General features: G+C 55.8%; 1 protein-coding gene across 2 annotated transcripts; it reads left to right on the top strand.

The window, feature by feature from the left end:
- The first annotated feature begins 571 nt into the window (after window positions 1–571).
- On the top strand, window positions 572–4,904 carry NXPH3 (neurexophilin 3). Of its 2 annotated transcripts, XM_037809392.1 has the most exons (3): window positions 572–716; window positions 3,151–3,801; window positions 4,133–4,904. In XM_037809392.1, the coding sequence occupies exons 1-3, from the start codon at window positions 663–665 to the stop codon at window positions 4,190–4,192; spliced, it is 765 nt and encodes a 254-aa protein (XP_037665320.1). In that variant the 5' UTR covers window positions 572–662; the 3' UTR covers window positions 4,193–4,904. The 2 variants fall into 2 exon arrangements, with proteins under 2 accessions (XP_037665320.1, XP_037665321.1); XM_037809393.1 differs by having other exon boundaries at window positions 3,151–4,904.
- Window positions 4,905–13,617: the final 8,713 nt, after the last annotated feature.

The following is a 13,617-nucleotide window of genomic DNA, read 5'->3' as shown; positions in this document are numbered from 1 at the left end:
AGCGTCCTGCCCTCTTCAGACTGGAGAGCGGGCGTCCGGGGTCCCCAGGCTGCGGGCCGGCAGGGGAGGAGTTAACTCCGGAGGTACCGACTGGGCTCACAGTACCTGCCGCCGCCGCCGCCGGTGGGAGGGACGAGGAAGCCGGAGCCGCCCGGGCGCCAGGAGCGCTCCAGTCTGGCAAGGCGCTGCGCGGGGAGCGGGCGGCTGGGGCTCCGCGCGGCCGGGGGCGTCCGCCAGGGGGCGCGCCGCGACGGGGCGGGAGGGGCTGTTTGGTCTGGAGACTAAGCGCCCGGGACGGGCGCGCGCGCGGGTCTCCAGCACATCTGGGCAAGAGCCTTGCGGCTGGAACCGAGGGGGGCGCCGAGCGCGTATCTGGAGCAGCGTAGCCACCGCGCAGCTGGGGCCCTTAGAGGCGCTCGGGGCGCACATCTGGGACCTCGAGTGGGGGCCGCTCCGCGCGCAGCTGGACCAGGGAGGGGGGCGACAGCTGCACAGCTGGACCGAAGGGGGCGGGGTCGGTCCAGGCGACTGGCAGAGGGGAGGGCCGCGAGCCGCGGAGGACCGGAGCATGGGACAGCGAGCCTGAAGGAGCAGGGGTGAGACGGGCCTGGGACTCCGAAAGGAAAATAGGAGAGAAAAGAGGACGAGAGCAAAGGAAGAAGATGCAACTGACTCGCTGCTGCTTCGTGTTCCTAGTGCAGGGCAGCCTCTATCTGGTGAGTGGTCCACAGGGAAATGGGCAGAGGGACGGGGGCCCGGAGGATTGGAGGAGAGCGCGGGAAGCTTTTGAGCCCAGAAACTTTCTCCCTTCCCCCCAACATCCCAGGCCTGGAGGGGACGACTGGAGGCTGGGGGAGAGGGCGGATCCGAGGCCGGAGACTGGACCGAAAGGGTTAATAGGGGCGGGGAGAGGGTGCTAGGCTGGCCCACCCACTCCGCTGCTGGTGGCGAGAGGTGCGACAAGCACTAGGGAAAAGGCCAGGAGTCGGGTCGCCAGGGTTACGACCCCTGCCCGGCGACCCGGGACTCGCGGAGAGGGTCTGGGGGCGGTGGGTTGTGGAGCTGGTGACTTGCCAGGTCAGGGGGCGTGAGCCTGTCCCCTGACCTCGTGGACACAGAGAGCCTCAGGCTCTGGTCCCCCAGTGCGCAGAGCCGGTCATGGCAGGAAGGGCGGACGGTGGCCCCCGCGTCCTTCCCGCCCTCCCTCCGGCTCCCTCCCTCCCCGCCTGTTGTTTTCCTCTCTTCTCCCGGCTGCGCGCAGCCCGAGCCCCATAGGACCCGGGCAGGCGGCTCCCTTCCCGGGCGCTCGCGGCAGCTGAGCCGAGCGCCCTGAGCCTGCTCCCCGTGCGCTCACTCGCAGCTTCCCAGCGGCCCAGGACGCCCAGGAACCCCCCACCCCCAGCCCAGTCCATGTCTCAACTCCCCTCTGATCCAGCGCCCGCCGACACCCCCGAACCCCCCCCCCCCCCCGCCCACACACACACACACATACACACAATCTGGTCAGGGAGAAGCACAGTCTCACATCTGGATTTATCTTCCCTCAAAACAATAATCCCCTTTGCCTCCACCCTTATCCCACAGTGTGCATGAGCCAGTCCCTTCTCATCCCCACTTGCCGCCCTTCTCTCTATCCTCCAGCCATTCAGCTGGGACCCTCAGGGCCACATGGACACAGGTCTGGAGCCCCGAGCCCTGAGCCCAGCCCTGGGTACCTCCTCTCCTAGCTGCCCCCCACCCCACCCACTTGAGTGTGATGCAGAGGCTGGAATGCCAGGGCCAGAATGGGGGCCATGAGGACCCAAAACTCCTTTGGAGCCCTCCAGGCCCGAGTTCATCGGGCATTCCCACCACCACCCCTGGGTCACCAGCAAATCCAGATGCTGCCCAGCTGTGAGCTGGTGCCCTGGTGCTGGCAACAGACACATAGGGCCATAGCTCTCTTCCAAAAACTGAGCAAACACACAATGGGCAGCTGCCCTCCAGAGACCTTATAAACTCCCCAATGGCCTCAAGAGCCTTTCCATGTCTGAGCCCAGTTGGGCTGGTCCTCCCCACAGCTCCTCCAGGAAGCCCCCAGAGGTTGCCTGTTGCCATAGCTGAGCCTGCAGAAGCAGGGTGAACCTTGGCAGAATGTTTTTCAGGTGATTCTGGGTGTGGATGGGGCTTGGATAAAACTCCTGAAAAAGGACACGTCTGGCCTAGGAGGCTGGGTGTGTGCCGTGGGAGGGGAGGCTGACCAGGTCCATATGTGACCTTAGCCTTGTAGTGCTGTGACTTCTGAGCCCTGGTGTCCTCATCCATAAAATGGGAATCATAAGAACTCCTACCTCACAGTGCAAGTGAAGTCTTGGCAGGTCATCATCAGCGCTGCCGAGGGGTGTCTGGCTTTCCACACCTTTGGCCATCCTGGGTGTGAAATTTCCTCCAGGTGTTCCCCTAGTCCTCCTGCCAAAACCTAAATTGTATTTGAATTGAATTTCACTGTGTTCCATTTTTCTTATTCCATTAGTGCTGGTTCTCTTTGTGTCTGAGGGTAGAAACTGTTCCAGGGTGAGGGTGGTATCTCGCCCAACAGAACCAAGAAGCCCATAAAGGCAGGGTCTTTACCCCTCCTGTCGAACTGGGGGCTTTCCCACGCTAGGGATGGAGCTCCTGTATTTGACTCATGGCTCCTAGAGGGCAGAGACTGAGCCTCCCCCATTAGTCTGGGAATTTGACAGAGGCAGGGACTTTATCTCCCTTATCAGACTGGGGGGCTCTTGGCACAGGGATGATACTTCGCCGTCAGAGGGGAGCTCTCGGTGATTGGGAGCTGGGCCTCCGCCAGCACACAGGGGGCTCTGGGGGTCTCTGGTACTGAGGGTCACTGGAAAGAATTCTTGACAACATCCTTCCAGACTTTGAGGAGAGGCCAGCGGCAGAACAGTGGGGTGAGGAGGGGGGAGTGATCTCATCAGAACAGATGAGACTGTGAAATAAGCTGAGTGCTCCCCCAACCCCCAGGATGGGTGCAGGGCCCCTGGGTAACAAGTCAGTTGAAGGGACAAGGACAGGGACAGAATGATGCTGGTGATGGGGAGTGGTGGCCCAGAACTCCTGGGTCCTCTGAGGACAGGGCTCTCACTCTGCTCCCAACTCCCTCCGTAGGTCATCTGTGGCCAGGACGAGGGCCCCCCTGGCTCGGAGGACCCCGAGCATGATGACCACGAGAGCCAGCCCCGGCCCCGGGTGCCTCGGAAGCGGGGCCACATTTCACCTAAGTCCCGTCCCATGGCCAACTCCACCCTCCTAGGGCTGCTGGCTCCACCCGGGGAGGCATGGGGGGTCCTTGGGCAGCCACCCAACCGCCCAAACCACAGCCCCCCACCCTCATCCAAAATGAAGAAAATCTTTGGTTGGGGTGACTTCTACTCCAACATCAAGACGGTGGCCCTGAACCTGCTCGTCACGGGGAAGATCGTGGACCACGGCAACGGGACCTTCAGCGTCCACTTCCGACACAACGCCACAGGCCAGGGCAACATCTCCATCAGTCTTGTGCCTCCCGGTAAAGCTGTGGAGTTCCACCAGGAGCAGCAGATCTTCATCGAAGCCAAGGCCTCCAAAATCTTCAACTGCCGGATGGAGTGGGAAAAGGTGGAAAGGGGCCGCCGGACCTCGCTCTGCACCCACGACCCAGCCAAGACCTGTTCCCGAGACCATGCTCAGAGCTCAGCCACCTGGAGTTGCTCCCAGCCCTTCAAGGTCGTCTGTGTCTACATCGCCTTCTACAGCACGGATTATCGGCTGGTCCAGAAGGTGTGCCCAGATTACAACTACCATAGCGACACCCCCTACTACCCTTCCGGGTGACCTTGGGCAGGGCGCAGAGCCCAGGCCAGGGCTGGAAGGGCAGGTCTGCCCATGCAGGAGGCCATCTGTCTGGACACTGGGCAGGGCAGGGGAGGGGCCTCAGGCAGGGACAGGGTGGAGAAGAGGAGAGACCAAGTGGGGCCAGGGCCTTTGCAAGCGGCAGGGAAGGGGTCCCAAGTGCCGGGCCCCACCTGAGATTGTGGAGCGACCAGCAGACAGGTGCACTGGAAGAGAAGTGGGTTCCTGTGCAGCCTCACCAGGCAGTCTCTTGGTCCAGCAGGTACCTGGGGCAAGCAGACCAGGGTGGCCCCAGGAAAAGTCATGGGGAAGAGCCTAGAACCTCAGCTCCTGCCCTGCCATCCTGAGAAAGGACAGCCACAAGAAGAGGAGGGATTTCATCAGTGTGGACAACAAGTGGGCACCTAGGATGGCTGAGAGAAGGATTCCCAGGTGCCAGGGGTGCGTCGTGGGGTGTGGCCGGAGGAACCCTCCAGCCCAGCCCAGAGGGCAGCTGAGCCCCTCGTCCGGGACTGAGCACGGAATGAGGCTGATGTGGTGACCCTTTGATGTCTTGATCAATAGACCATCTGCCCCCAGCCAGGCCACCCTTCTCCAGAATTCCCTTCCCTGCCATGCTGCCCACTGCCGCCCACCCTCTGCGGGTGGCGCTCTCATCCTTGAGCTGAGACAGAGCGATCGAGGTCCTCCTGGCGCCGGAGGCCGAGTGTGGAAGCCCACCCGCGCACCCTGTGTCCCTCCTCAACCGCACCCCCCTGCTGGCTCCATCGGGAGCTCCCCGCCTCAGTGACCCACCCCTCAGTTGTCAGCCTTGCCTGTCAGCTCTCCCAGGGTAGGGACGCTGCCACCCTCTTGGCCGTGGGGCTATCAGCTGCTTGGAGTGGCGAGGGGCACCTGGGGTGCTGGGTCTATTCCTTCGTGTATGTCGGTGGGAGGGGCCGGGGGAGGGAGGTCTTGTGAAATCACCTGATTGTTGACTTCTGTTTGCGGAATCTTGTTCTTGAGGCAGGGAATAAAGCTTTCCTGGGGCACTGAGTTCCGAGTTGTCCAGGGGAAAGGGCCCAGGGCGCCCTGGCCCTTCCTACCCACTTCCAATCCGCCAGCCTTTCTCAGATGGCGGCTGGGCACTCCCTGGAGATGGAGCTGCATGTCCCCAACAGCCGCTGGAGCTGAGGCTCACTGAGGCTCACTGAGGGCTCCGGGGCTTTCCAGTCACCTTCTGGGCTCTCAGATCCAGCATTGGGAAGGCCCAGGGACTGCATTTGGCCCTGGTAGCTGCTCGGAGAGGACGAGCTAGCAGGGGGATTGGGCCAAATAAGGGTGGACCCTGCAGCCCTCCACGAATAATCACATCTGGGTAAGCTCTGCGGGGGGCAGTGACCAGAGGCCTGGTGGGGGTCCCAGCTCTGTCATCATTTCCTCTGTGGCCGTGGGCACGTCCCTTCTCCTCACTGGGTCTCTTTCAGTTTCTTCCTCTGTAAAATGAGGGGTTTGCCCAGCCCAGTGGTTCTCAAAGATGAATGGGCATCAGAATCACCTAGAGGGTTTGTTCAAACACAGATGGCAGTGTCCCATCCCAGTTTCTAATTTAGTAGGTCTGGGTGGGGCCTAAGAATTTGCTTTTCTAATGAGTGAGGGCTCAGTGGAGGCTGATGCTGCCGGTCCAGGGTCCGCCCTGTGAGAGCCACTCAAATGACCTCTAAGGTGACAGCTCTGGCTTACTTAAGAGGAACAGACACCTCTGGTGCCATCTCCAACTGTCATTTCCATCTGCTTCTCCAGGGGAAGCCTCCCGGAGAAGGGTCCTTTCTGAGAATCAGGGGCATTGGGTTTTGAGTAAACCACAAGCCAGTGAGGGAGCAGGCCGGGGTGGGGTGGGGACGTAAGAGAGCTTGAAAGGAGCCAGTCCCTTCACCCCCAGCTGGGTTGGGACCTCAGAATAGATGGCTGCCGGTGGGGCCTCGCCTGGGAGGTAGTTGGGCCCTTTTGGGCTAGGTGGGGGGAAGCTGAAGCCCCCCTGTCGAGATCACAGCTCCCTTGCTGGAGGTCATTGCAGCTCTGTGGTCTAGGCTGGGCAGTGCCCAGACCCTGGGTCCTTTTGCAGGAGACTAAGGTGGTCTCACCACCCCCAGCCTTCCTGTCCTGCCCACCAGCACTCAGCAAGGGCCGGTGCCCCTCACACACTGCAGAGCAGAACTAGACAGGGCCTTAGAAGCCAACTTGCTGCAGCCCCAGGTTGTCTGAAATGAACAGAAAGGGCGAGAAACTCGAGCTTTCTCTCCTACTCCAGCTTCTTTCCCCTGCACCACGCTTCCCGGGGCCACCTCTCCTGAGCATTTTGACACATGCCGCCAACTGCCCACCCAGCCACCCATGCCACTCTCCCCCACCCTGGAGACAGGGGGCTTGGGCCTGCTATGGGGGGCTTGGGGCTGCTGGAATCTGAAGTGTCCTCCCACCTGCAGACACCCACTGGACACCATCTGGGAGCACCTCCCGCAGCCCCCAGAGCAGGGGAGGAAGAGGGGAGGAAGCAGCAGGGTTAATGGGCCTGTGCCCTGCCCCAGCTGGCCTGGCTGAACCCGCAGCAGGACCTGGGGGCACTCCTACCCTCCCCCTCTGGCTTGTTTCCTCCCATGGAGAGCCAGATGCTGTGACAGCTGGAGGGGCCGGCCTGCCTGGCAAACAGCTCTGCCTGCGCAGAAGGTGGGTTCCTCTTAATGACTTCATTTCACCGGTGCACACACCCTGCAGCCTTGCCCCTCTGTTTCTGCCTTGCCCGGTAACCCTGGCTGCCCTTCTCAGCTAGGACCTTGCTAACAGATTTTTTGTTAATCTTCATACTTTGGAATAGCCCTCTGGTCCCAGCTCTTCTTGCCATCATGAAATACTTCCCGTCACCCCTGATCCTCACATGGGTAAGGCGTCCATCTAATGGCTTTTAGCTAAGAGGCCACCAACCCCTTGGTGAGTGACTTCTCCCAGACTAAGTGGGCTCCTGGAGGACGTGGCCTGTCTCTCCGTCATCAGACCAGGGAGCCCCTGAGGGGCCTGTGCCTCCCTCATCAGACCGAGGGCTCCCTGACGGCGGGGCTGAGTGGCTCCTTCAGACTGGGGGGTTCCTGAGAGCAGGGGCTGTGCCTCCCTCATCAGACCGGGCTCCCTGAGGGCGACACTGTCATATGGATGGAGGGGGGAAAGCTTGTTCTTTTGTAAGCTTTGGAACACCTGGAGGCTGCCTCTGTCCTTCAGTTTGGCACAAAGGTGCTGCCTGGGCCTCAACATTCCTAATGGGGCGAATCTTCCCAGCAGTCTGTGAAGCTACTAAGAGGGAATAAATGTAGGCCAACTGGCAGCAATGAGGAATCTTTCTCTTGATGAAGCTCAAGGCAGAAGTGAATGGATTTCTGGGTTTCTCCTCCTTCTTGCCTTCTCACCCCCCCACCGTCCTTCTCTTTGGGATGAGCAAGCAGGAACTGAGTCACCCCATCCCATCCTTGGCAGGAATGCTGGTGACCTTGCATGTGGCGGGCTCCAGTGGCAAAGCCCACTGCTCAGAGATGCACAGGGTGGGTGGGTGGGCAGCAACACCTGGGGGGAGGGGGTTTATGGGGGTGGAGGCAGCTGAAGGTCAGGGGGTGACCAGGGACCTGGGTCATCGAGTGGGTATGTGCAGGGAATGTGGGGAACCAGTTGCTCTGTGTTGGGAAGTGATCCAATGTCATGGCTGGGAGTGGGAGAGAGAAATGTTACTTCCGAAGACTCTGAGTCTTGTGGTTCTGCCAGGAGAACTGAGGGCTGAGTGACAGGCAAGAAGAGGAGCCACCAGTCCCACCAGGCAGAGGCAAGATGGGGTGGGGGCGGCACCTGATGATTATGCCAAAGTCCTGGAGTGGCAGCTGCCACCGTCGCCAAGGCACAGATACCACAGGGAACCTGGTGCTCACCAGTTGGGGGGCTGGGTTCTGGTTCCACAAAGGACCCTGTTTCCTGTTGGGTTGTCAAGCTCAGAGGCTGGCCTGATGATAATACAAACAAAGGATGCCTGGTTCAAGTGCTCCCAGTTCAGCATCTGAGGGCCACTTGGCTAGGGGGCATCAAGGACAGGTTGGCACTCTGTGAACCATAGAGGCTGCCAGTGAACTGGCAACACAGGTGATACAGGAAGATATACCTGGGTTACAATTCTCAGCCTGTCATTTATCAGCTGTGTGGCCTTGGGCAAATTACATAACGTCCCAGAGCCTCTTTATGTGAAAAACTAAGGCTCCACCTACCTTGGGGCATTGTTGGGAAAATTAAAGGAATTGCTCAACAAATGTTCCTTCCTCCTATCTGTTTTTAGGATTTTGTTAATCTCACTCTGCTCCTGGTGTGGATAGGTGAAGGGGCCCCAGGCTGGAGGTAGGAGATCTGGGTTCCTATCCTGGTGCATCATGGAGCAGAGACTTTTATTTGTTCCACATATCCATTTCTCCTTTCTCCATAGTGATGGGATCCTCAGTTTTAAGCCAGGCACATCCTGCTTGAAATATATACTACATATATATTTATGTATATAGCCTTCCTTGCACCAAGGTGTGGCCATACGACTAACATCTGGCCAGTGAGTGACATGTAAGCCAAAAGGTTATACAGAGGCTTCCAGAAATTTTAAGACAGTTGATGTACACCCTTTCCCTCTTCTTCTTTGCTCCATCCTCTGTCCTGCTGCCTGAAATATATATGTGATTGCTGGCACTCTGTCATCTTAGACCATGGCCATAAGAGCTACATCCTAGAAGTGGCAGAGTGGGGAACTGGAAGAAGTCTTAATCCCTGAAATTCTGTAAAATAGAAACACCATATCAGCCTTAGGCTGCCTCCCTTCAGATTTTTCTACGAGAGAAAATCAAATTTCTGTCTTATTGAAGCCACTGTGTGTTGGGTCCCCATTTCTTGCAGTTAGATCCAGTCCTACCTGACTCAGTGCATATGTTTGAGCACTTCACTTCTGTGGGCCTCAGTGTCCTCATCGGTAGAGCTGAGATAATGCTTGTTACACATCAGAGAGGTTTCATAGACTCACAAGCCAGAATGAACTTGGGAAAGCTCTAGTCCTCCTCCCCTTCTCCAGCATCTAGGCATACAGCTTCCATTTTTGAGATGGAACAAGTTGTTGCTGCATTGCAGGGAGGCCCTGAGGGGTGCAGGATTCTCTAACCCTGTCTGAAAGGCCTTCAGTCCCCAAATTCAGCCCCTACATGTCTGAGTCCCCATCCACATTCTGATGTTGGTGACACACAATCCTTGTTAAGGGCCTGACTGATCCCAGCCAGATGGGATCCTAATTTAATTAAAACCCTTTAATTACCTGCGACAACACAGCTTGGGAAGTCCAAAGCAGAAGGGGGCCTGTGATGGGAGGAGAATGCTGCCAGGGCAGAGTGATGGTTGCCCTGTCCCCACACAGGGTGTTCAGATTAGCAGGGTATTGCTCCCACCGTGGTGGGCACAAGCTGCCTGGAGCAGCCAGTGTGCTCTGTGCCCCTGGCTTGTTCTACCAGCCACAGCCAAGCAGGGGAGTGGGGCAAACTGGCCCCCTGGAACAGAGCACCAGGCTCTGAGACTGAAGCTGTCGATGTTGGTTTTGTGCTCCCACCGGGACCAGCACGGCCTTTTTAGGCTCAGGTCTGAGCCCTCCTGAGACGCCAGGCCTGCCCAGTTCATTATGGGTAGGAGCAGGCTCTCTGCTTTCTCATGCATGGGCCTGGCTTAAGAAACAGGGGCATCTCAGCATCCACCAAAGGAACACCATGCCCCTCTGAGCAGGGTCTTTCCTCAAGGTGTCATCCACAAAGGGAGAGATGAAAGGGAGTGACTTAGTGGACTACCAAAAGGCCATTTGGTTTCTTAGGGACTAGTAAGGACCCCCTTGGTTCTGGGTCTCAACTGGCTCCTCCCTTTGAAAGCTGAAGGAAGGACCCCAAGCCAGGCCAGAGCCTGCCAAGCCCTGGCAAGGGCAGACTCAGAAACCTAGACTGTAAGCTGGGCTATTTTTTAAGCCTTGTGGACATCATGCTTTAATACACCTTCTTTTCTCCCTTAGTACTTATTCATTCAACAAATACTGCTTAATAAAGTCTCTGAAATTTCCAGCTGGTCTCCACTGTGCCAAGATATCCAGGGGAAGAGGTTTCAGTTCACACTCGAGCCATAGCATCAAAGAGAAATGTTTTATTGAGGTCAGCATGATGTCAATGCCTGGAATTGAGGCAAGAAACCCCGAGCGGAAGGAGAACCTCAATGGGGAGGAGGCCCAAACACTCCACACCCCAAAGATTCTCCTCTCCAAGCTAAAGTCAAGGAGGGTCTGTATTTTGCTTTGCTGAACAAGTTCCCCAATACCTGGCCCTATCTACTCTCATCCTTCCCATCCCCTTCCTCTATTTTCCAGAATCCTGCCCCAACTCCCCATTCATCTTGCTTCCTGTGACCCCTTAACATTCACAGCTCTCTGAAGAGACTGCTCCTGTCTCTGACTCTGTTGAGTCAGAACTTTCCAACTTGGGACCCTCAAAGCAGAAACTGTGGTTGTCCCCCTCTAGACAGTTAAGGACTGAAAACAGGAGGTGTCTTCCCCCTCAGGCTGGAGATTCCTTGAAGGCAGGGGCTAGCTGTCTCCCGTCCACTTGTCCTGGAGTCTTCTCAAAGACAGGACCGTAGCCCTCTGAGGCATATTTTAATGAAAGCTATCTATATCCGGGCTTCCTGGCACATCAAACTTTCCATGGGAGGTCATCCCCAACATGCCGCATTGGACAGCTTCCATCCCGCCAGCCTGGGAGAGGAAGTGACAACAGGAATACAAGCTGCTGTATCACGAGTGCTCCAGCATTCCCAGGTACTCCCAGCTGGCAGAGGATGGGGCAGGAAGGGCAAGTCAGGAGACGATGAGGCAGCATGCCCGTGTTAGACTATCCTCTTCCCACCTGTTCCTGATATTGCATGTTATCCTCTCTAGAAGGTCCTTAGGGATCAAGGTTAGCTCCTAGGATACAGTGAGGGGCAGGGCCTTGACATGGATCACCGAATCATGGGGAAACAACAAGGCCTTCTGGCTCCTAACCCAGTCACTTCTCTTTCCTTTATACCAGGATCCCTTGTCGCAGATTCCCTTCATGGCTTGGGGGGTAGCTCCATCTGGGAAAGACTGGCCTGCTCAGTCCTAGGAAGCTTTAGGGGCAAAGCGAGGACATGTTCCAGCTATGATGTGTCTGAGGGGAGCTGGGTTTGAATCTTTCTTACCAGGTCATCTTGGCCTAGTTACTGCCCCTCCCTGGGCGTAGGATGGCAATTCTTCCACCTGCTCACATGGTTGCTGTGGGGATCGAACTGGCTCTGTGAACTGTGAGCACCGGGTCAGGGTTATTGCCATCTGGCTCCCACCTGGCCCTCTCAGTCACCACTGGGGCTCATGGGCACCCCAGATGCTGGGGCTGTGGGCCCTTGCAGCAAGGGGGAGAGGGCTGGCTTCTCATTGTTTTCTCTTCAGGGCAGGCAGTGGAGTGCAGTGGTTGAGAATATGGACTCTGCAGCCAGGTTACTTGGATTCAGATCTGTGCTCTGCCACTTCCTAATTGTATGACCTTCAGCATGTTATGGAACATTTTTCTGCTTCGATTTTCCCACCTGTAAAATGGGGATGATCTTTACCTCTCAGAGACTTTGTAAATAAGTTGTGAGGTTTAAATAAGTTGGAACATGTAAAGCGCTTGGAACAATGTTTGACACAGAGTCGTGCTCAAGATTAACTGCTATGGTGACAGTCCCACACTACAGCCCTCCCTGATCCTGATCAAGCCTGGGCGGGGGAGGGAGGGAGGCAAACGGTCATCATTCTTTGCTGCCGGGAGAAGGTGCAGAGAAAACCCACAGGAGAGGTCAGTCTGTTGTGATCTACAAAAGATGATAGAAGGAGGAATCTACTTTTGTTTTCATTGATTTTGGCCAAGAAACAGAGCAGCTGGTTGTATTCCTCCTGCCCCTTGGGCCCACAGTCCCAGAAACCCCTTTGGCTTTGGCCCCTATGGGCCATCCAGAATCCCCTTCCCGTGCAGAGAGGGGTTTCATCTGTGTACTCTCCCCTGGGACTTCTATCCATAAACCTAACACAAGGCTCAGAGAATGCAGATGGCCAAAGTGTCTTTATTTAGGAGCACACAGTTAAACGTCCAGTGAGCTGTCAGTCAAGTGGACTCTCCTGCCTTACCTTACCCAGAGTCCTGCCATCACCATCTCAGCCCCAGCCAGGTACCAATCTCACACCCAGCTTCCTTCTTCTCCCTTTCTCTTTTTCTCCTCCTCCATCTTCTTCACATCCTCAACCAATCATGGGATGGTACTGCCTGCGAACTTGGTGTGTGAAACGTGTTCCTGTCCGGGCTGTGGGCAACTAATTTCTTCCACATTTTGAAAAAGGTTGGGCAGATGTGGCCCTCTCTCTCTGGCTAAGCCAACTTGAAAGGTGAAATCACTGCCCTCCCCCCCTACGTGGGATCAGACACCCAGGGAAGTGAATCTCCCTGGCAACGTGGAATATGACTCCCGGGGAGGAATGTAGACCCGGCATCGTGGGATGGAGAACATCTTCTTGACCAAAAGGGGGATGTGAAAGGAAATGAAATAAGCTTCAGTGGCAGAGAGATTCCAAAACGAGCCGAGAGATCACTCTGGTGGGCACTCTTACGCACACTTAGACAACCTTTTTAGGTTCTAAAGAATTGGGGTAGCTGGTGGTGGATACCTGAAACTATTAAACTACAACCCAGAACCCATGAATCTCGAAGACAGTTGTATAAAAATGTAGCTTATGAGGGGTGACAGTGGGATTGGGAATGCCATAAGGACCAAACTCCACTTTGTCTAGTTTATGGATGGATGTGTAGAAAAGTAGGGGAAGCAAACAAACAGACAAAGGTACCTAGTGTTCTTTTTTACTTCAATTGCTCTTTTTCACTCTAATTATTATTCTTGTTATTTTTCTGTGTGTGCTAATGAAGGTGTCAGGGATTGATTTAGGTGATGAATGTACAACTATGTAATGGTACTGTAAACAATCGAAAGTACAATTTGTTTTGTATGACTGCGTGGTATGTGAATATATCTCAATAAAATGATGATTAAAAAAAAAAAAAAAAAAGGTTGGGTGCATGGGGTACATACCACACAGGGGCTGGTCAGTAAATCCTGTTGACTTATGAACTCTGAATTTGATTTCTATTATGGGAGTCTTTCACAGGGACAGAGAGAAAGAGAAGTGACACAGGTAAAGAGGCAGCTAAACTCTGCCAGGCTACATCTGCAGTAGATGAGAATGGGTAAATAGGGGGTAGGTAGGATACAAGATTGTGGAGAGGTATATAAATGCCCCACTTACCAGTCTTGGCAGCTCCTGGGCCTGGGATAGGAGGGGGCCTGCTGCCGCTCAGTCAGGCTCTGCCATCTGCCACATCTCAGCGGAGATCAGAGCTGGAGGCCTCGTTGTAGGCAGCCTGTTTTTTTTTTTTTTTTTTCTGTAATGCAGCAGGATCTGGCTCAAGATGTCACTTTAGTGAGTGGGACTAGAGACAGGGGATGGGGGTGGGGTGGGTATGTCTAGGAAAACATGGGAGAAATAAATGGATGCTTCCAGGTACAAGAAGGAGGAAGAATGGGGATAGGAAAGGAAGGAAAAGAGAAGAAAAGCAAAAGAAGATCGTGTAA

This window comes from Choloepus didactylus, chromosome 18, assembly GCF_015220235.1.
Source record: "Choloepus didactylus isolate mChoDid1 chromosome 18, mChoDid1.pri, whole genome shotgun sequence".
In the NCBI taxonomy this organism is placed as follows: Eukaryota; Metazoa; Chordata; class Mammalia; order Pilosa; family Megalonychidae; genus Choloepus; species Choloepus didactylus.
Note: the sequence above shows the minus strand (reverse complement) of the source record. Positions and strands in the feature narration are given on the sequence as shown.

Excerpts from the sequence above, each read along its gene's own strand:
- NXPH3 (XM_037809392.1), top strand. The coding sequence starts at position 663 with ATGCAACTGACTCGCTGCTGCTTCGTGTTCCTAGTGCAGGGCAGCCTC. Across the intron at positions 717-3,150 it reads TGCAGGGCAGCCTCTATCTG|GTCATCTGTGGCCAGGACGA; the intron begins GTGAGTGGTCCA and ends CTCCCTCCGTAG. Across the intron at positions 3,802-4,132 it reads ATTATCGGCTGGTCCAGAAG|CAGGTACCTGGGGCAAGCAG; the intron begins GTGTGCCCAGAT and ends CTCTTGGTCCAG.